Source organism: Ranitomeya variabilis, chromosome 4, assembly GCF_051348905.1.
Source record: "Ranitomeya variabilis isolate aRanVar5 chromosome 4, aRanVar5.hap1, whole genome shotgun sequence".
Taxonomy (NCBI): Eukaryota; Metazoa; Chordata; class Amphibia; order Anura; family Dendrobatidae; genus Ranitomeya; species Ranitomeya variabilis.
This window is the reverse complement of record NC_135235.1, coordinates 172,374,022-172,396,135: the sequence shown is the minus strand read 5'-3', so window position 1 is coordinate 172,396,135 and position 22,114 is coordinate 172,374,022. Positions and strand designations below refer to the sequence as shown.

General features: G+C 43.6%; 1 protein-coding gene across 3 annotated transcripts in view; it reads left to right on the top strand.

Moving 5' to 3' along the window:
* Window positions 1-22,114, top strand: part of BMS1 (BMS1 ribosome biogenesis factor) — a 91,178-nt gene that overhangs the window by 60,430 nt on the left and 8,634 nt on the right. For 2 of the 3 annotated variants that reach the window (XM_077259387.1, XM_077259388.1), the window contains exons 15-19: window positions 1,691-1,873; window positions 2,719-2,907; window positions 3,059-3,239; window positions 15,169-15,227; window positions 19,750-19,872. In XM_077259387.1, the coding sequence (XP_077115502.1) occupies window positions 1,691-1,873; window positions 2,719-2,907; window positions 3,059-3,239; window positions 15,169-15,227; window positions 19,750-19,872 (735 nt within the window). Of the gene's footprint in view, window positions 1-1,690; window positions 1,874-2,718; window positions 2,908-3,058; window positions 3,240-15,168; window positions 15,232-19,749; window positions 19,873-22,114 lie in introns of all 3 variants that reach the window. The other variant, XM_077259389.1, reaches the window with a different exon arrangement.

Below are 22,114 nucleotides of genomic sequence, written 5' to 3'. Positions count from 1 at the left end.
TGTTCTCTCAATCCATCAGGAACACCCTCGCTTGGAAAAATAATAAAGTCGCGGTGAGGCGCCCTCTGGTGGATGTTCTCATGAACTGCAGCCTGGGAACTTTTTCCCACGCTCCAGGTCATATGAGGACATCCACCAGGGGGCGCATCACCGCGACTGAAGGAAATGTAGGTCAATGACCTACATTTCATTCATTCGCTGGGGAATTACAAGCACGGAGCACAGCTGCATTTAGCAGGGCTCCTGCCTGTAATATTAGTTAACCCCTTCAGATGGATTACTTCGTGGGACGAGACGGTTCACCAGAAGGTATGTATCTTGTGCGTTTATTATTTTTCCAAGCGAGGGTGTTCCTGATGGATTGAGAGAACAATAAATTATTACAACAACCGCTGTGTTTATTTCAATACTTTTAAATCATGTGTGTGTGTGTGTGTTTTTTAACCCTTTCGTACTATTGGATTAATAATGGATAGGTGACATAATTGACGCCTCTCCATTATTAATCTGGCTTAATGTCACCTTCCAATAGCAAGGTGGCATTAACCCTTCATTACCCCATATCCCACCGCTACAGGGAGTGGGAAGAGAGTGGCCAAGTGCCAGAATAGGCGCATCTTCCAGATGTGCCTTTTCTGGGGTGGCTGGGGGCAGATGTTTTTAGCCACGGGGGGGCCAATAACCATGGACCCTCTCCTGGCTATTAATATCTGCCCTTGGTCACTGGCTTTACCATTCTGGCGGAGAAAATTGCGCGGGAGCCCACGCCAATTTTTTCCGCCATTTAACCCTTTATTTCAGCAGCTACAGCGCTGAAATTTTGCACATACACACTACTAACATTAGTAGTGTGGAATATGCAAAAAAAAGGGGATATGAGATGGTTTACTGTATGTAAACCATGTCTCATATCCTGTCGGGTTTGTGCAGGAGAAATGAGAAGCCGGCAATTGAATTACCGGCTTTTAACACATATCGCGCTGAATGAAATCTAAATACAGAATATATATATATGTGTCTCAATGATATATATATATATATATATATATATATATATATATATATATATATATATATATATATATATATATATATATATACTGTATATATGTTTTCCCGAACATTTGAGCACATAAATCCATTAGATGTCGGATTTGCAAGCCTGCGCGAAAATCTCGCAGTACGGATGCCATACGGATTACATACGGAGGATGCCATGCGCAAAATACGCTGACACACCCTGACTACGGATCAATATTTTGGGAACATTTCTCCGTATTACGGCCGTGGTACGGACGTATAATACGTGGCGTATTGTCTTACGCCCAGTGTGAGGCCGGCCTAATGGGTTTGTGTTCTTTCTGAAATCACGGATAGAACACATACGTGGATGTCTGAATTGGGCCTTAGGGGATGCTTTATTCTGGTGGGTACATAATCTTGGATAATTTACTGGGGTAAAGAATTAAAAAAAAAAAACCCACACCCTCAAGGATATGCTTGCTCACAGTGCTTCTGTAGTGTGTTTTCTGGGCTTATTAAAAAGAAAAAAAAACACTCCTAAACATTTTGTGTGGACCCAGCCTCACAGCGTATTTTTGCTTCTCCCCCACCTTGTGGCAAGGGCTCCAAACCTAAAGCTTTTTTGCTATACTCTTACCTGACTTCCCCATATGTATTGTATTTACAGTCTGAAGAGGAGGGTGAGGAGGGAGGTGGTGATAAAGCGGCTCCAGCAGAGGAAGAAAACACAAAACAGCGTCTGGAGAAAAAGAAGAAGCTCAAGGAACGCTTTAACATGGAGTATGATGATGGAGATGCCGATCCTACATATTTTGATGACCTGAAAGAAGAGATGCAGAAGCAAGCGGAGGTCAGTGAAAAATAAAGGTTTATTAGTCACTTAAAGAGCAACTAAACTGTTTAAACTTTTTAAAATATATATATTACATTTTACTTCCCTTTTAATTACAAGAAAATCGGTGAGGCTCCACATTCGGAGATCCCTGCCTATTGCTCAAAACGTATAGTCTCCGCTTTGTGTCCTTACACAGGCAGGGTCTATTCACTCCTGTCTCCTGAACTGCACATATGTCATAGGTGATGTGGTGTAAGCAATTGGTGGGGGGTCTCAGGATCCAGACCTCCGCTGATCAGATCTGCTTGCAATTAAAAGGGCAGTAAAATATTAAACATTTTTTTTATAAAGGTTTGCTTACTTTTTAAACACTTCAATAAAAACTCTTTGTGAAAAGGCAAGTATATGTTTATCAAACCATGAATTTACATTTAGGCTATGTGCACATGTTGAGTTTTGCCAGCAGATTTTTCCGCAGTAAAAAAAACAAACTGTTAGCAGGAATAACACTGCATAAAATATGCACATTTTTTGTTTTTTTTTAATTTGTTTTGGCATGCTTTTTTTTACCTCATTCTTTTGAATAGTTGTTAAATGCGGCAAAGCTCTGAAAGAATTTGACATTCTACAGATTAGAAAAATCTTTGGTTCAGAGAAAAAATAAGCAGTATGAGCACGAGACTTAAAAAATCTCATTCACATTACTGGTACTGTAAAACGCTATGTTGTTTTCTGCTGCAACACCCATGGCAATAATGCATGTGTGAACAAGCCCTAATATCATAACTACTTTTTTTTCCCCCATATTATCTTTGCTTGGATCTGTTTTTGGCCTAAATTTACTGATTTCCTTGTCTTAGCTAAATCGTGCAGAGTTTGAAGACCAAGATGACGAGATTCGTGTACAGTATGAAGGCTTCAGGCCCGGCATGTACCTCCGCATGGAGATTGAAAATGTTCCCTGTGAGTTTGTCATCAACTTTGATCCTCACTACCCATTGATTCTTGGTGGTCTTGGCAACAGCGAGGGAAATGTTGGCTATATCCAGGTAAATTGCAGAAGAGAGTAAAAACAGAACAGCCATTTTAATACGCTGCCTTAGATAAACCATCCAGCCTATTTATCTCTTTATAATTCCAACATATGATGCTTTAGTATAAGCATTAGGACACCTTTTACTTGTCGTTTTTTTTCTCTAGATGCGGTTAAAGAAGCACCGCTGGCATAAGAGGATATTAAAGACAAGAGACCCCCTAATTTTTTCTCTGGGCTGGAGACGTTTCCAGACTATTCCACTGTATTCTATTGAGGATCATAATGGACGTCACCGGCTTCTTAAATATACACCTGAGCACATGCACTGTGGTGCTACTATTTGGGGTGAGTGTTTAACCATTAGGCTATGTTAATACATCACTTTTTTTGCTGAAAAAATACACAATTGCAAAGGTAAAATACCGCAGGGAGAGGGAGTTGAGTCGGTCAGGAATTGTTTACTGTAATACATCACTAACTTAATTAAATTGTATTAATACTAACAGCCATGCTCAGGTGATGAAACAAAGACATGGTTTAGTCTCTTCATGACATCCGGAGTACACGTACAGCACTGTGGAAAGTGCGTTTCTGCAAACTACCATACGAGTACGGTGCGTCGATTGTGCCAGCTCACTAACAGAACCAGAAAAATAATCAGCGGGTGTCAGCTATACATCATGGCTGAAACACTGCAGTAACTCCCGCAATCAATGCTAACTTCTATAGCGGACATTTAACCCCTCTGATGCCACTGTCAACAGCGAGAATGGCATCGATCTGCTTATAAAGGGAGGGGCTCCCTCTTTCCTCCAATCACAATCTCGTTGTGCCAATGGTCTCCACAGTGACCCAAGGCCAAAAATTGGCCAAAAATTGCCCATGGGGTCACCCAGATAAGGTGACACCACCTGCCTGTGTCTGATTGACAGCTCTAGTACCCTGCAATGCAAAAGCATTGCAGAGTATTAGAATAGTGATCAGACCCGGGAAAGTTGATGTCCCATCCTGGGACTAAGCGAAATAAAGTTTGTAAAAATTTGGAAAAACTAAAGCGAAAATACAAAAATAATGGAAAAACGTTTTGAAAGTGAAAGCACAGTTTTTACACAAAAAAAACAATTGAATAAATGAATCCATATGTCCAAAACCAACCTATCTATGCAACTCATTATTTAAACCATTTGCTGAACACTAAAAAAAAAAAAAAAAAAAAAAGTAAAAAAGACACGTCATACTGGCACACGAAACATAAAATAAACGATCCAACAATCCCATTCAAGAATAGTATCAATAAAACTGTCATCTTGTCCCTAAAGAGCTAAGTCTACAAAAAAATCTAAAAGTTACAGCTATCAGTATCACTACAGAAAAACAAATAGTTTGAAAAAGAAAAAAATGTGTACAAAAGTAGCAAAACATAGAAAACCTATATACAGTGAAGGAAATATTTATCTGATCCCTTGCTGATTTTGTAAGTTTGCCCACTGACAAAGACATGAACAGTCTATAATTTTAAGGGTAGGTTATTTTCTCCTTTGCCTCATTGGGGGACACAGACCGTGGGTGTTATGCTGCTGCCACCAGGAGGCTGACACGAAGTATTACAAAGGAAGTTAGCTCCTCCCCTGCAGTATACACCCTCATGCTGGCTCCCAGAGAACCAGTTCTTGCTTAGTGTCCGTAGGAGGCACACGGACGGGTCTGCTATTCAGACCCAAAACTTATTATTTTACTTTTCAATTTTGACTTTTATTTTTTCCACGGACGATTGGGGCGCCGGATCCTTTCAAGGTTCCGATCTCCTCGAACCATCAACAGACGAGTATGGAGAGTGTCGCCTCTCCGTATCCTCTCCTGTGACGTGGGATGCCATGCCTGAGCTGATTCCTAGGGGCGGCAGGTCCCTTCAAGGGCACCGTTCTCCCTTCACCATCAACAGACGAGCACATGGAGTGTCACCTCCGTGTATCCTCTTCTGCAGCCAGGCCTAATGCCGGACAACTGGCCCTGTCCACCCGGGGGCTTGAAATCCGTGGATGTACAGAGGCACCCTCTCTTTGGCGTCTGAGCAGCCCCCACTGTACCACCACTGTTAAAGCGGATGGCACAAGGAGGGGGGACGGTCCCTCTCCACCTCCCTAACAAAGGGATGATAGATTGAGGTTTATCCCTCTATCCCTGCACCGTCCATCCTGCAATACCTTACCTACAGCAGAACAGTAGAGTGCGCGCGCTTTCCTCGGCGCTGAAACCCAGTCATCTGCAGCAGCTCCATACCGGGACGTGCACTGATGGTGAGTGGATCCAATCGGCGTTGGGCCTCTGCAGTGGGATATTCACATGCTGACAGGCAGCCTCAACCATGGCTTCCCTGTGGCCCACCTCCCTGAGGTAAATCTGCGGCCGGCTGCAAAAATTTATCACCCGGCTTCGGCCGATGTGTAGGCCGCATCCCGGAAGCCGCGCCTGCACTATGGCGCGCTAAGGCTACGTTCACATTTGCATTGTTGAGCGCAGCGACGCGACGCAACCAACAACGCATGTACACAACGCAGCGTTTTGTGACGCATGCGTTGTCATAAGATCCTACATATCGGGACTTTCGGCGCAGGGAAACGCTACAAGTAGCGTCCCCTGCGCCCTGTCTTGTGCGTCTATATGACACATGCGTCGTAAAACGCAGTACAACGCATACCGGCGCATGTCCATGCGCCCCCCATGTTAAAGATAGGGGCGCATGACGCATGCGTCGGTATGCGTCGACGACGCTGCGCCCAACAACGCAAATGTGAACGTAGCCTTTGTCGGCTCCGCCCACTTTTCTGGCTTTTCTCGCCTTGACACGGGAGTGCTCGCTTTTCTCGACCACCCCAACGCCCCCTCACTTCTACCCCTCATATTCTCACCGGCTGCAGAAATTTAGGCCCCGGCTTGGGCCTATTCATGGAAGCCACGAGGCTCCGCCCACATCGCGGATGTGGTTCTGCCCCCCGAATTTGCCATCTTGGTCCACCCGGTCGGCTCACACGGGTGACGGATTTGCATTAAAGGCGCACAACGACTCTGCATCATCAGTACCAGAGTAAGGAAGTACTGCTCTCTCCCCCTGCATTTTCCCCCTGTAGTGTTTCCCTGGTCTTAAAGGCACATGACAAGTATTCCCTGGTCTTAAAGGCACATGACCAGTCCGAAGTCGGTCACCCCAAATGAGCTCAGGAGCCCGCTGCGGATCCTAGGTTATCCCAGAGTACCTAGTTCCCCTAAGTGGGCTTCGTCACTGCCACAATCGATGGCTTCTCTGACCAAGAGATTGAATCCCTCCGTGAACCCTCTGTGGCTCGGAGTACTTGCAGAACCGATATAGATGGGTCCCTCTCCTACATGGGAGGCATCGGCTAGCAGGGGCGGCTAGTATTCTAGAAACGTACAAGCGTCTAAAAACGTACAGGCGTCTAGAAAACGGGAGCTTCATTTCCTGATCTCCCTCACCAATGATTTGCTGAGAACAAGACTGAATATGGATCTGATATTGCCTTGGATCTGGACCATCAACCAATCTCTGTAGATTGACGAGGACTCCGGTTCTGCTCAAGATCACGCAGTGTCCCTCAAGAGGAGACTAAACTCCCTCATGGAGCATTTGCCATTCACCCGGACAGGGAGCGTCCGGATAATCGATTCATTGGACAGAAGCCTCTTCAAGCTCGGTATCCTTTTTCAGCCAATATGCGAACACGTGGGGGGTCCCATCCACGTATACCCCCCTACGACGTGCCATGCCTGGTCTGATTTTTAGGGGCAACGGGTCCTTTAAAGGGCACCGATCTCCCCACACCATCAACAGACGAGCACAGTTGTCGCTTCCATTGATCCTCTTCTACAGTCAGGCCTAACGCCGAACAACCAACCCTGTCCACCCGGGGACCTGAACTCTGTGGATGTACAGAGGCACCCCTTTTGACATCCGAGCAGCCCCCTCTACATCACCACTATTTAGCGGATGATGCAAGAAGGCGGACGATCCCTCTCCACTCCCCTGTTAAGAGGATGGTGGATCGAGGGTTCATCATTTTAACTCTGCACCGTCAAAAGAGAGCAGCGATAGCACGAGACTGCTTTTTCCTGACCTGCTGGATGCAGCCACGCATTCTGCCACTTGGCAGCTTAAGTAGAATCTCCTGTGGTATACCTACCAGTATCCCTGCACGATGGGTCATCAATTAAAAATACCACGGACTGTCAGATAGCAAATCTGGTTCATTCCATCGTGCGGCCTCGGGTTCACCACTCTACCCTTCCTTAGCCGCCGCAAGGGTTGTTAGAGCAATGGTCTCCTGGTCGGAGACATTAAAGGGAACCTGTCACCTGAATTTGGCGGGACCAGTTTTGGGTCATATGGGCGGGGTTTTCGGGTGTTTGATTCACCCTTTCCTTACCCGCTGGCTGCATGCTGGCCGCAATATTGGATTGAAGTTCATTCTCTGTCCTCCGGAGTACACGCCTGCGCAAGGCAATACCAGGTCTATGATCTTGTCCCTGACATCCTTATAAAGCTCTTTGGTCTTGCCATGTTGTAGAGGTTAGAGTCCGACTGAGTCTGTAGACAGGAGTCTTTTATAAAAGTGACTATGTAAGACAGCTGTCTTGAACCCCTTTCCGACATTGGGCGTAAAAGTACACCGATGTCGGACACCCTCCGTTTGATGTGGGCTCTGGCGGTGAGCCAGACATGTGCCCGATACAGCCGCGAGTGGAATCGCGATCCACCCACGGCTATTAACCCATTAAATGCCACTGTCAAATTCTGACAGAGGCATTTAGCATGCACTTCCATCCATCGCGCCGTAAATCCACCTATCAGTGACCCCCGTCATGTGATTGCAGGTCACCGTTGGGTTGGCATGACAACCAGAGGTCTCCTGGAGACCCCTATGGTTGTATCTGCCGGATTGCTTTGAACGCCGCCCGGTGGTCGGCGCTCAAAGCAAGTAAGATATTCTGCTACATACAGGTGATCAGATCATTGCCTGTATGTAGCAGAGACAATCGGGTTGTGGCAGCTCCTAGTCTCCCATGGAGACTATTGAAGCCTGCCAAAAGTGAAAAAAAATGTTTTTAAAAATATTAAACAAATGTATATAAAACAAAAGTTCAAATCACTCCCCTTTCACCCCAATCAAAGTAAAACAAAAAAATCAAACTTACACATATTTGGTATCGTCGCGTTCAGAATCGCCCAATCGATCAATAAAAAAAAAAAAAAAAAAGAATTAACCTGATCGCTAAACGGCGTAGCCAGAACGAAAAAAACAAACTCTAGAACTGTTTTTTTTTTTTGGTCACGGCGACACTGCATTAAAATACAATAACGGGAAATTAAAAGATCGTATCTGCACTAAAATGGTATTATTAAAAATGTCAGCTCGGTGCGCAAAAAATAAGCCCTGACCCAACCCAAGATCTCGAAAAGTGGAGACGCTACAGGTATCAGAAAATGGCACAATTTTTTTTTTTCCTAACAAAATTGGAATTTGTTTTCCACCACTTATATAAACCAGAACCTAGACATGTTTGGTGTCTGTGAACTTGTAATGACCTGGAGAATCATGATGGCAGGTCAGTTTTAGCATTTAGTGAACCTAGTAAAAATACAAAACCAATAACTGTGGGATTGCAGGATTTTTTTTCACCGCACTTGGAATTTTTTTTCCTGTTTTCCCGTACACGATATGAAAGACACCAATGGTTTTAACATAAGTACAACTTGTGCCGCAAAAAAACAAGCCCTCACATGGCCATATGGACCGAAAAATAAAAAAGATATGGCTCTAGGAAGAAGGGGAGCATTAAACAAAAACGCAAAACCAAAAATACCTCTGGTAATGAAGGGGTTAATGCAGGTAACGAGTTGATTAGGAGCGTCTAACTGTTCTTTAGCAGCCAGAACTCTTACTGGTTGGTAGGGGATCAAATAGTTATTTCTCACTGCAAAATGCAAATGTATATAATTTATACAATTTGATTTTCTGGATTTTAATTTTGATGTTCCATCTCTCAATGTTAAAATTAACCTACCCTTAAAATTATAGACTGTTCATGTCTTTGTCAGTGCGCAAACTTACAAAATCAGCAAAGGATTAAATACTTATTTCCTTCACTGTAAATGTGGCACTGCGACCCGAAGAATAAAGTTAACTGATCACTTTTACACACGGTGAATGGTTTGAAAACCAAAAACATTCATGAATTTCTGTTTCTTGTTCACTAGCTCTCAGAATACTGTGATGCATTTAGAAATACTTTGATTTACAAAATAAGTGTTTTAGCATGCAAATTATAAAAATACTTTATAAGGCTGGTTTCACATTTGCGTTTTTTGCCGCTGCGTTTAAGCGCAAAAAAAGCATGCATTTTTTCCCCTATATTTAACATTAAAAACGCATGCGTTTTTTTTGTATGAGTTTTGCCGCGTTTGACGACGCATGCGTCGTTTCTATGCTTGCGTTTTGTTGCCGAAATGCAACATGTAGTAATTTCTAGAGGCGTTTTTTTGCGGCAAAAAAACGTATTGCTGTCTATGTAAACGCATGCGTTTTTAAGCACATGTGTTTGGTTGCGTTTTAAACGCATGCGTTTCAATAGAAAAAAAACAAGAATACACACTGATAAGCCACCCCCCACCATCAAGGTGATAAAGGGATCCAAACCCTAACCCTAACCCTAGGGATCCTAACCCTAACCCTAGGGATCCCAACCCTAACCCTACCCCTAACCCTAGGGATCCTAACCGTAACCCTAACCCCAACCCTAGCTATTTCTATTTATAGTGGGTTTTCTAGAAGATTTTGATGATTGGCAGCTGTCACACACTTCTCAGCATGCGTTTCAAAAACGCAAACGCAGGAAAAAACGCATGTAAACGCGTCAAGATGCCGCGTTTTTTTACCGCATGAGAAAACGCATGCGTCTAAAAAACGCAGCTTTTGCACGCGTTTACATGCGTTTTTTTCACCTCCTGCGTTTGCGTTTTAAACGCTGCGTTTTTAAACGCAAATGTGAAACTAGCCTAACCCTGGCATCGCTGTGATTATACTGACCCAAAGAATAAAGTAAGGAAAAAAAGTCAGCTTACCAGCACAAGTGTGTATCCTCCCAGTTACAAACCAACGCCTCTCAGGGATAAGGGTGAGACAGCCACAACAGAGAATCCAAAAGGAAAAGGACATCCAGAGATAGGCGAACGTTGCTAAAAAAATTTACATTTTATTCCAAGCAGATAAAATCATTTGGCCAAAATATTCTGTCCAGCACTGTATTATACTTAGAAACAAGATGTCATGAGATCATGAAATAGACGCAAGCCGAAACGCGTTGATCTTGTTTCATAAGTGTAATACAGTGCTGGACAGAATATGTTGGCTAAATGATTTTATCTGCTTGGAATAAAGTGTAAAAAATTTTAGCAACCTTCGCTGGATTTCCTTTTCCTAAAGAATAAAGTCGCCTTATCACATGGTGAAATATGTAAAATGGCGTAAAAAAAATGGGACAATTCCTGAATTACTTTTTATTTTTTCATTCTGTTTCTCAAAAATTGAAATAAAAAGCAAATAAATAATGTTACGTACCCCCAAATGGCACCAAGAAAAACTTCATCTCCCTCAAAAAACAAGCCCCTACTCTGATCTTTGTCAATGGAAGGAATGGAGGGTGTCCATGTTCCAGAGACACTGGAACAGCAACATAGCTTCCCCCCCCCCCCCCCCCCAAAGAAAAAAACAAAACAAAAATGTAAAATCATACCAAAGTACCCCTCTTCTGAGCCCCTCAGTGTGAACAAACCATATCTAATGTCATGTATGGCACTGCCTCAGACGGAAGGATTCACTTAAAGGGGTTCTTCTCGTCTAATCATTGATCATAAATCCACTGGATAGTTCTTTAGTAAGAGATCAGTAGGGGTCTGACACCAGCACACCCACCCATCAGCTGAAACCTGCAGCGGCTGGATCCAAGTGGTCTACGGGCAGAACACCGTAGCCCCGCACATTTCTTAGTAGACCAGTCCTGAGTTTTATCTGTCATTGAAGTAACTGTACTACAGTATTTGTGCATCAGCCACCAAGCAATGTACGGGGTTTGTGTATATAGCCTGTACATCACTTAGGCTAGCTGCGCAGTGTGTCCTACCTTCCTAGCATATGCACCCAACAGTGTCCACAAAAGAAGTGGTAGGGCCTAGACTTAGTTCAGGTCACTGCCGGAGTAGTTTTAGCTGATCCCGAATGTCAAACTTCCATCAATCTTGTATTGGGATGAGTCGGACAACCATTTTAGCCATCTATGCGGCACATTTCTCCAGAAGTACAAGCTGGGTATTATGTATTGATCTGTGTGAGTATTGCCCTCCCCCCCACCCAGATTTTATGTTGACTACTTTCTATGGATAGCTTATGAATATTATGTCCAAGCAACACCTTTTAACCATCTCCTGACCAGCGTCGGACTGGAGCACCTTGGGCCCACCAGAGAAAATCATTCTTGGGGCCCACTATGTAGCTACATAGAAATAGATACAAGACCACCAATTGTGCGGTAAAAAGTGCTAATATCAGGGTATAATATAAGGTAGTTCACGTCTTAATTATGTAGCAAGGGTTGGGGTAGCCCCCTCATAAAATATAATGCAGCACCCCACAAAATATAATGCAACCCCCTCAGGTATATGACGCAGTCCCCACCATAGAATATAATGTAGCACCCCCATAGGGTATAATGCAGCCCCCTCATATAGTATAATGCAACCCACCACAAAATATAATGTAGTCCCCTGAGAGAATGCAGTTCCACCACAGAATATAATGCAGCCCCCCATAGAGTATACTGTAGCCCCCTCATATAGTATGATGTAGCCCCCATAAAATAATGTAGTCCCCCTGAGAGAATAATGCAGCCCCACCACAGAATATAATGCAGCCCCCCATAGAGTATACTGTAGCCCCCTCATGTAGTATGATGTAGCCCCCCATAAAATAATGTAGTACCCTGAGTATAATGCAGTCCCCCACAGAATATAATGTAGCCCCCCCCCCAGGGCCGTATTTAGAGTTTCTGCTGCCCTAGGCACTTTTAGTGCTGCCTCCCCCTTTGGTGAGTATGACACTATCGGCAGTGACTTTGGCAAGAATCGCTGATGTGAAAGTCGCCTTTTGCAGCAGATCCGGCAGTTTTTCTGCATGTGCTGCGTAACGGATCACTTACAGCAACACTGCGTTCAGCCTCATTCATTCCCTATGGGATTTGTGGCACTTGCCATGATCTGGCAAATGCGGTACCATACCTCCCAACATTTGAAGAAGAGAAGGAGGCATAAAGTTTGTGGCACGCGTAGTGCGCCGCGGCAAATTTTAGGCCACGCCTCTGACCACACCTATTTCACAACTAGTCACACCCATATCCACATCCCAACCACAGCCATTTAGCACTGCTGATCACACTGTTTTATATACAATAATTATAAACAAAAAAATATGGCCACACAGTGCTCCATACTGTATAATGGCCACGCATGATACTCAATACTGTATAACGGCCACCACACATGATGCTCCATACTGTATAATGGCCACACACAGTTCTCCATACTGTATAATGGCCACACATGATGCTCAATGCTGTATAATGGCCACACATGATGCTCCATAGTGTATAATGGCCACACATGATGCTCAATACTGTATAATGGCCACAAATGATGCTCCATACTGTATAACTGCCACACATGATGCTCCATACTGTATAATGGCCACACACAGTTCTCCATAGTGTATAATGATCCCACATAATGCTCAATACTGTATAATGGCCACAAATGATGCTCCATACTGTATAACGGCCACACATGATGCTCCATACTGTATAATGGCCACACACAGTTCTCCATACTGTATAATGATCACACATGATGCTCAATACTGTATAATGACCCCCCCCCCCCCGTATGCATGGCTCATATTCCCCCCTCCTGTATGCATGGCTCATATTCCCCCCCCCCTGTATGCATGGCTCATATTCCCCCCCCCCCTGTATGCATGGCTCATATTCCCCCCCCCCCCCCCGTATGCATGGCTCATATTCTCCCCCCCCCCCCCCTGGTATGCATGGCTCATATCCCCCCCTGTATGCATGGCTCATATTCCCCCTCCTGTATGCATGGCTCATATTCCCCCCCCCCCTGTATGCATGGCTCATATCCCCCCGTATGCGTGGCTTATCTCTCCACCCCCCCACCCCGCTCCCGCTCCTATCTTGCATGGCACGCCGGCTTATGTCCTCCTTCGTCCCCCCGTCCCTCATACTCACCTGTCCCACACCGCGCAGCCGCGCCGACATCCCTCTCGCTCTGTTCCGACTCCCGGCGCAGCACCTTCTTCCTGCGTGAGCGGTCAGGTGATACCGCTCATTAAGGTCATGAATATGCGCATATTCATGACCTTAATGAGCAGTACCACGTGACCGCTCATTCAGGACAAGCTGCAGACGCCGAGACGAGGCATCGCTGGAGCAGGGTTAGTATCGTCTTCAAGGTGGGTGGGGGGCGGGGGGGGGGGGGGCCTGGAGCAGTGGGGGCCCTAGTACGCCAGCAGGTGTCAGTGCCTGGGCCCACCGGAGAATCCTCCGGTTCTCCGGTGGGCCAGTCCGAGCCTGCTCTTGACACATTATACACTATAATTACCGTCTTTGATGCAGGCTCAAGAGCTAAGCCTGCACCCTTTCCAACAGATGATGATTTACCATTTAACAGCAGCGAATAGAGTTTGGCTCTGTTAGCCTTATAAATGCCACGGTCAATCTCTGATATTGGCATTTAAAGCTCATTGTCCTGAGTAGCACTCAAACTTAAAAAAAAACCAAAAAAACAACAAAGTGCCATTTTCCGAGACCTGTGGTGTATCCATATTTCATTATCTCTGGTTGGGTGAGAGCTTATTTTTTGCGCCCCAAGCTGACGTTTTTATTGATACTATTTTGGTGTAGAGACAATCTTTTGATCGTCTGTTCTAGCTTTTTGATTTTTTTTTCTCGTGCCTTTTGGCAATTGACTTAATTCTTTTTTTTTTTTTTTTTTTTTTTTTTTTTTTATATATATATTTTTTTTTGCATGCTTCAATAGTCTCCATAGGAGACTAAAAGCTGCAGTTGTCTGATTGCCTCTGCTACATACAGGCGGTGATCAGATTGCCTGTGTAGTAGAAATACTCACTTGCGAAGACAACCATAGAGGTGTGCTGGACACCTCTGGTTGTCATGCCAGCCCACCGGTGACCCATGATCACATGACGGGGTCGCCGATGGGTGGGATTTCCAGCGCGCTTCCGGTAAGCGCGATTGCCGATGGGTGGGATTTCCAGCGCGCTTCCGGTAAGCGCGAGTTAAATGCTGCTGTCAGAGATTGACAGCGTTATTTAACAGGTTAACAAACCTGGATGGATTGCGATTCAACTCGCGGCTGTTGGCACAGATCAGCTGTGTCGGGAAAGATGTGGGCTCAGCTCTGGAGCCCACATCAAAGAGAGGGATTCCGACGTGGGCATATTATTACGCCCAACGTTGGAAAGGGGTTAAAAAATAGAGTTGCGCAAAATTGTTCGAGTCCCTGCTTATTCGGCAAGCTATAGAACTTATCGAATAAGCTGCAGAGGAAACCCGGCTTCCTGGAGAGCATCGGCTGCAGCGTATCCGGTAAGCACTATAGCTTGCCGAATAAGCAGGGTCTCAAGCAAATTCGCTCAACTGTGTTAAAAACGCTGCCAAATCGGATAGCAGCGTTTTTGCACTTATTGGTTTCTATAGGTGAAAAATGCTGCAAAAAAGCTGAAAGAAATGACATACTACCGTTTTCAAAAACGTAGCAGTTTTCCAAATAGGTCCTGAAGAAAAAGTGAGATTTCTGGAATCTCAGAGCTTTTGTTGTAAAAATCAACTTTTAATCTGCATGAATAAATGCAGCAAAAACACAATGTGCGAACATAGCGAAAAATTACATTGCCGAAAAACCAAACATATTTACACTGGAAGAAAATTTTAAAAGGAGGGAATGTGGTCATGGAGACGCTGATATAGACACTCCCCTCTAACTGAAGCTTGTGTCTCAGAACTGTCGATTAGTAAGCATTGTAGCTGGAAAAAGTCAAAGCAGTATAACTAATGCTGGTATCTTACACTGATGCTATGTATCCCTAAAAATGTCACTTTTCTTTTCCCTATATAGGACCCATCACTCCTCAAGGAACTGGCTTCCTCGCTGTTCAGTCTGTTAGCACCACCACAGTAAGTTACCATGTCTTTGTGGAAGCCCCACAATGTAAATTTACTCTGTATCAATCAAATACATCAATAGTGACAATGACTTTAAACACTGAAACCATCCTTCTTTAGGGCTTTTTATTTTCTACATTTAAAGGGTTTGTCTAGGCATATAATATAGATGACCTATACTTATTATGGATCATCAATGTCAGATCAGTTGGTATCCAGTACCCAACACCCTCACCGATCAGCTGTTAGTATCTCTGGCACTGGAAGGATGTAAACATTGAAAATACCTGAACAGCAGAGCTCTTATCATTGTGTACCAGCAGCTTTCAATAGCTGAAGATCCGCTTTTATTTTGGAGGATTGGAGCAGGTCTGCCTAACAGCTGCGCCTTTGTGGTGTTGAGTTTTACCCCCCACTCATATTTGATGACTACTTTCTTCGGATAAATTATCAATATTATATGTCCAAGCAACACCTTTAACCCACTCCTGACACATGACATACTATAATTACCATCTTTGATGCAGGCTCAGGAGCTAATCCTGCACCTTTCCCAACAGATGATGGTTGTGTTAAACAGCCACCATCTACCATTTAATAGCCGCAAATGGAGCTTGGCTCTGTTAACCACATAAATGCCACTGTCCATCTTTAATAATGGCATTTAAAGCACATTGTCCTGGTGGGCGCACTGTTCCATATGGGATGCTGTTGGGTTGCCATGGCAGTCAGGGGTCTTTTGAAAACACCATACTTGCCATGACTGTCCTTGTGTGGCCTTCCTGCGTAGGAGAACATGACTTTTACTATATACTACAATACAGTACTATAACAGTATATAGTACAAGCGATCTGACAATTGATGGTTCAAGTACCTTAACGACCGCCAATATGCATTAAAACGGCAGCCTTTATGGGGTCGTAGTCTCTCATCTGCGATCTGGAATAAGATTATAGCACCCCAAGCGTCTGAAAATCTCCAGAATTTCAGCTGTGAAGAGTAGCTGAGACCCCGAGGAACATGATTGGGGCAGTTTTTTCCAGTCCCTAAAAAAAAAAAAAAGTGACTATCTAATGTTATCAAATTCTGTTAGTTTCTTTTGGGTTCCAAATCCTCACTATACCCCTGGATAAAATCCTTGAGGGGTATCGTTTCCAATATGCAGTCACTTGTGGGAAGTTTCCACTGTTTAGGCACATGAGAGGCTCTCCAAATGCGACATGGCGTCCATTATCGATTCCAGCCTTTTTCGTGTTCAAAAAGTGCTCCTTCCCCTCTGAGCCCTGCCCCTGTGCCCAAATAGTAATTTTTCCCTCACATATGGGGTATCTGCATACTCACAAAACAAATTTGGGGGTCCCTTTTCTCCTGTTATCCTTGTGAAAGTAAAAAATTTGGGGATAAAGAAAAATATTTTTGGAAAAAAGGTAAATATTCCTTTTTCTTTTTCTTCCACATTCCATTACTTCCTGTGAAGCATGTAAGGGGTTTATAATCTTCTTGACTGTGGTTTTGAGCAGGTGCAGTTTTTAGAATGGTCACTTTTGGGTATTTTCTGTCATATAGACCCCCAAAGTCACTTCACATGTGAGGTGGTTCCTTGGTTTTGTAAGTTTTATTGGAAAATTGAGAAATCGCTGGTCAATTTTGAACCCTTATAACTTCATAACAAAATATAAAATATGTTTTAAAAATGATGTTGATGTAAAGTAGACATGTGGGAAATGTTATTTATTAACTAACTATTTTGTGTGGTATAACGATCTGATTTAAGGGCATAACAATGTAAAGTTTGGTAAATTGTGAAAATTTTGCCAAATGTTCGATATTTTCATAAATATAAGCAAATCATGTGGACCAAAATTTTACCACTAACATAAAGTACAATATGTTACGAAAAACAAACAATCTCCGAATCAGTGGGATCTGTTGAAGCTTTCCAGAGTTATTACTACATAGGGTGACACTGGTCAGATTCAAGAAATTTGGCCTGGTCATTAAGCTCAAAATAAGCTAAGGAATTAAAAAATTTTTTTTTTTTTTTAAAACTTAAAAAAATAAATAAATAAATCACCACCTTTCCCCCATTAAGAATAAAGAAATAACAAATTAAAGAAATATGGTCTGCCAAAATGACGTAAAGAGAGGAAAAAAAATGGAAAGGCTAGAATATTTGGAATTAGACGCAAGCCCTTAAAGGGAATCTGTCACCCCAATTTTTGCCTATAAGATAAGGCCACCGCTATCAGGGGCTTATCTACAGCATTCTGTCCCGGTCCGATGGGCGTCGCAGCCAGGTCTGGCGCCTCCCATCTTCATACGATGACGTCCTCTTCTTTGCTTCCTGCCACGGCTCCTACGCAGGCGTACTTTATCTGACCTATTGAGGGCAGAGCAAAGTACTGCAGTGCGCAGGCGCCGGGAAAGGTCAGAGAGGCCCAGCACCTGCGCACTGCAGTACTTTGCTCTGCCCTCAACAGGGCAGATAAAGTATGCCTGCACCGGAGCCGCAGCGTGAAGACCAGAAGAGGACGTCATCATAAGAAGATGGGAGGCGCCGGACCCGGATCGTGACGCCCATCAGACCGGACCGCTCCGGGAACGCCCCTGGGTGAGTATAATCTAACCGTTTTTTCTTAGGCTGCCGTCACACTATCAGTATTTGGTCAGTATTTTACATCAGTATTTGTAAGCCAAAACCAGGAGTGGGTGATAAATGCAGAAGTGGTGCATATGTTTATATTATACTTTTCCTCTATTTGTTCCACTCCTGGTTTTGGCTACAAATACTGATGTAAAATACTGACCAAATACTGCTAGTGTGACGGCAGCCTTATCTTGCAGGTTACATCGGGGGCTATGCTGTAGAATACAGAATGCTGTAGATAAGCCCCTGATGGCGGTGGCCTTAGCTTATAGGCGAAAAATGGGGTGACAGATTCACTTAAAAGAGTAACATTCATTTTCATTTATATTTCACAAATCAATAGTACCCATGAAAATCTGAAATTATGTATCTAATCAGAAAAATTTGCTGTGTTAATCTGACAGCATCAACCTTTTAAGTAGCGAGTGGAGAATCTTATCAGTAACAACTGTCATCTCCAATCTCGGTAACGTAAAAATCTGTCTACGCTGAAAACTGATTTTACCCATGAATTTAGAGTTTTGAGATTGAAAGATCATTCCTGGTGGAGAAAGAAGCAGATTTCTCTGAGATATATTACAAAGTTGCTTATGTTGATTTGTACTATTAATTTATGAAATATAAATTAAACTTATTCTTCAAACCATCCACTACCTCTGTCATATTTGTATTTCAAAAGTACGAGCCCACATCTTTCCCTGTACTTGATGGCTGATTTAGTCAGCCATCAAGTGCCTTTAACAGCCATGAGTGGATTGGTGCTCAGCCCACAGCTGGTAGCAAGTTAAATCTCACTGTCAATCATCGACAGCGGGATTTCACACAAGCCGTCCATAAGTGTGTCATTCATACCACCTGTGAGGGGTTGTCCTGACAGCCGGGGGTCTGCTGATGACCCCTGTCCCAGTCATTCTGAATCTCCTATGAAGGGCCAGCGTCCATAAGATATGTTGATTTTAGTTATACATAGCAGGATTGACACACTGCTATGTGTAGCGAAGAGGATCGGATGATCACAGGTTCAAGTCTCCTATGGGGACTATTTAAATTTACTAAAAAGTGAAACTATGAAAACAAATTTTAAAAAACACAAGTTCAATCACCCCCCCAGAATTATGGTTTATGACCGCTGCAACATTGCAATAAGAAGTGATTAAAACATCGTATCTACCTAAAATGGTATTTGTAAAAACATCAACTTGGGGTGTAAAAAATGGGAACTCTATGGGTCTCAAAAAATGGCAACAACACTTTTTTTTTTTTTTTTCCGCCACCTTAGTACTAAAAGAAACAAAACAAGTAAACAAACCTATACATGTTTGGTATTGGCATACTCGTACTGACCTGGAACATAATATCGCCTGGTCACTTTTACCATATAGTGAACATGGTAAATCCAAAAAACAATTGTGGGAATTAACTTTTTTTTTGCAATTTCAACAAACTTGGAATTTGTTTCCCCTTTTGCAGTACATTTATATAGTAAAATGAATACTGTCTCTCAAAAGTCTAACTCGTGCCACAAAAAACAAGCCCTCTTATGCCTATAATAGGGGAAAGGGGTTAAGTGTCCAAAATTAAGTGCCAGCATTAACTTTTGTGTCTATTGGTCTTTACTAGTGATGAGCGAGTATACTCGTGGCTAGGGTGGTCTCCGAGTATTTGTTACTGCACGTGGGGATTCCCTGGCAACCAGGCAACCCCCACATGTACTCAAGCTGGCTAGCAGCCGTAAATCATGCAGCTGCTTCAACAAAACTAAATCTCCGAGCAGTCACAAATACTCGGAGCCCACCCGAGCAACGAGTGTACTCGCTCATCACTAGTCTTTGCATCTACTGTAACTGTTTGCATACTAATATACTTTTCTTACTGTTCTCTCTCAGGCAGACTTTCGCATTGCAGCTACTGGTGTTGTCTTGGATTTAGACAAATCCATCACAGTGGTTAAAAAGTTAAAACTGATTGGCTACCCTTGCAAAATCTACAAAAATACAGCCTTCATTAAGGTAATGCTTTGCACATTTCTATTAAACATATTGAGCAGTTTATGAATGTTTATTATATAGGCCTATATTTTGTTTACTAATGCAGTAAAGTCTCTGAAAAAGACAATACCGGAGGATCCTGAATTTCTGGTGACTAGTGGTAAGCAAACATGCTTGGATAAGGTGTTATCTGAGCATGCTCTCGTGCTAATAGTGACTTTGGCATGCTTGAGAAATATGTTTGAGTCCCTGCTGCTGTTAGACAGCCACAACACATGCAGGGATTGACTAACAAACAGGCAGTCGCTCCATGTGTTGAGCCCGTCTAACAGCCACGAGACATGCAGCCGCAGGAACTCGAACATATTATTCAAGCTCGCCAAAGTCATTCGGTTAGCTCTGCGTGTGCTCATATAACACCTTATCCGAGCATATTCGCTCATCACTACTGGTGACAGATTTTCATTTTCTAAGTAAACTGGCACGAGACCCCCAATAATGTCATTTTTCAATACAGTTTTGGGTGGACATCATAGAAGTATTGTTGAAAGTTTTGCACTGTTGTTTTTACTTTAACCCCTTTCTGCCATCAGACGTACTATTTCGTCCGATGGCAGAACACCCCCCCCCTTGATGTGGGCTCCGGCGGTGAGCCCGCATCAAAGCCGGGACATGTCAGCTGTTTTGAACAGCCCTCACCTATTAACTAGTTAAATTCCGCTGTCAAATTCATCGGGCCGGAAATGCGATCACCGGTGACCCTCGTCACATGATCGAGGGTCATTGGTGCGTTGGCATGACAGCCAGAGGTCTGAAGACCTCTATGATTGTTGATTCCAGATTGCTGTGAGCTCCACCCTGTGGTCGGCGCTCATAGCAGTGCTGTAAGTCAGCTACATAGATGTGATCTGAGCATCGCCCCTATGTAGCAGAGCCAATCAGGCTATACCAGCTTCTAGCCTTCCATGGAGGCTATTGAAGCATGGCAAAAGTTAAATAAACAATGTTTTTAAAAATATGAAAGAAATAAAAAAATAAATAAAGTTCAAATCGCCCCCCTTTTTGCCCCATTCAAAGTAAAACAATAAAAAAAAATCAAACATACACATATTTGATATCGCCGCCTTCAGAATCACCCGATCTATCAACTAAAAAAAAGAATTAACCTGATCGTTAAATGGCGTAGTGAGAAAAAAATTCAAAATGCCAGAATTACGGGGTTTTTTTTGGTCTCTGCAACATTGCATTAAAATGCAATAACGGGCAATCAAGAGAACGTATCTGCACCGACATGGTATCATTAAAAACATCAGCTTGGCGCGCAAAAAATAAGCCCTCACCTGACCCTAGATCACGAAAAATGGAGACGCTACGGGTCTCGGAAAATTGAGCAATTTCTTTTTTTTTTTTTTTTTTTTTTTTTTTTATAGCAGAGTATGTAATTTTTTTTGACCACTTAGATAAAAAAAAACCTAGACATGTTTGGTGTCTATGAACTCGTAATGACCTGAAGAATCAAAGTGGTAGGTCAGTTTTAGCATTTACAAGTAGAGGAGCTGCGGAGACACCATCACGTGTTTCTCAACGCAGGCAGTGAATAGCCAGGCCTTTCCCCGGGAAGGAACAACCAAGGGAAGGGCAGCATCCAATAAAGGAAAACATCCAATAAAGGAAAACCACCTATGCCAAGCATGGTATCCATCCACAGACAGCTGTTTCGGGGTGTTTGCCCCTCATCAGTGTGGAGTAGGAAACTGGCTATCAGGAGCAGTGCCTAGTAGAAAGACTATAAAGTTTGGAGCTGCGGAGACTTGCATTTGCATATTTGGGGGCAGTGTTCTGGATCACTGCGTTGAGAAACACGTGATGGTGTCTCCGCAGTGTTGGATGTTTTGGTCTCCACGAGGTCAATCATCCGTGCCTTTATAGTCTTTCTACTAGGCACTGCTCCTGATAGCCAGTTTCCTACTCCACACTGATGAGCGGCAAAAACCCCGAAACAGCTGTCTGTGGATGGATACCATGCTTGGCATAGGTGGTTTTCCTTTATTGGATGTTTTCCTTTATTGGATGCTGCCCTTCCCTTGGTTGTTCCTTCCCGGGGAAAGGCCTGGCTATTCACTGCCTGCGTTGAGAAACACGTGATGGTGTCTCCGCAGCTCCTCTACTTGCATTTGCATATTTGGGGGCAGTGTTCTGGATCACTGCGTTGAGAAACACGTGATGGTGTCTCCGCAGTGTTGGATGTTTTGGTCTCCACGAG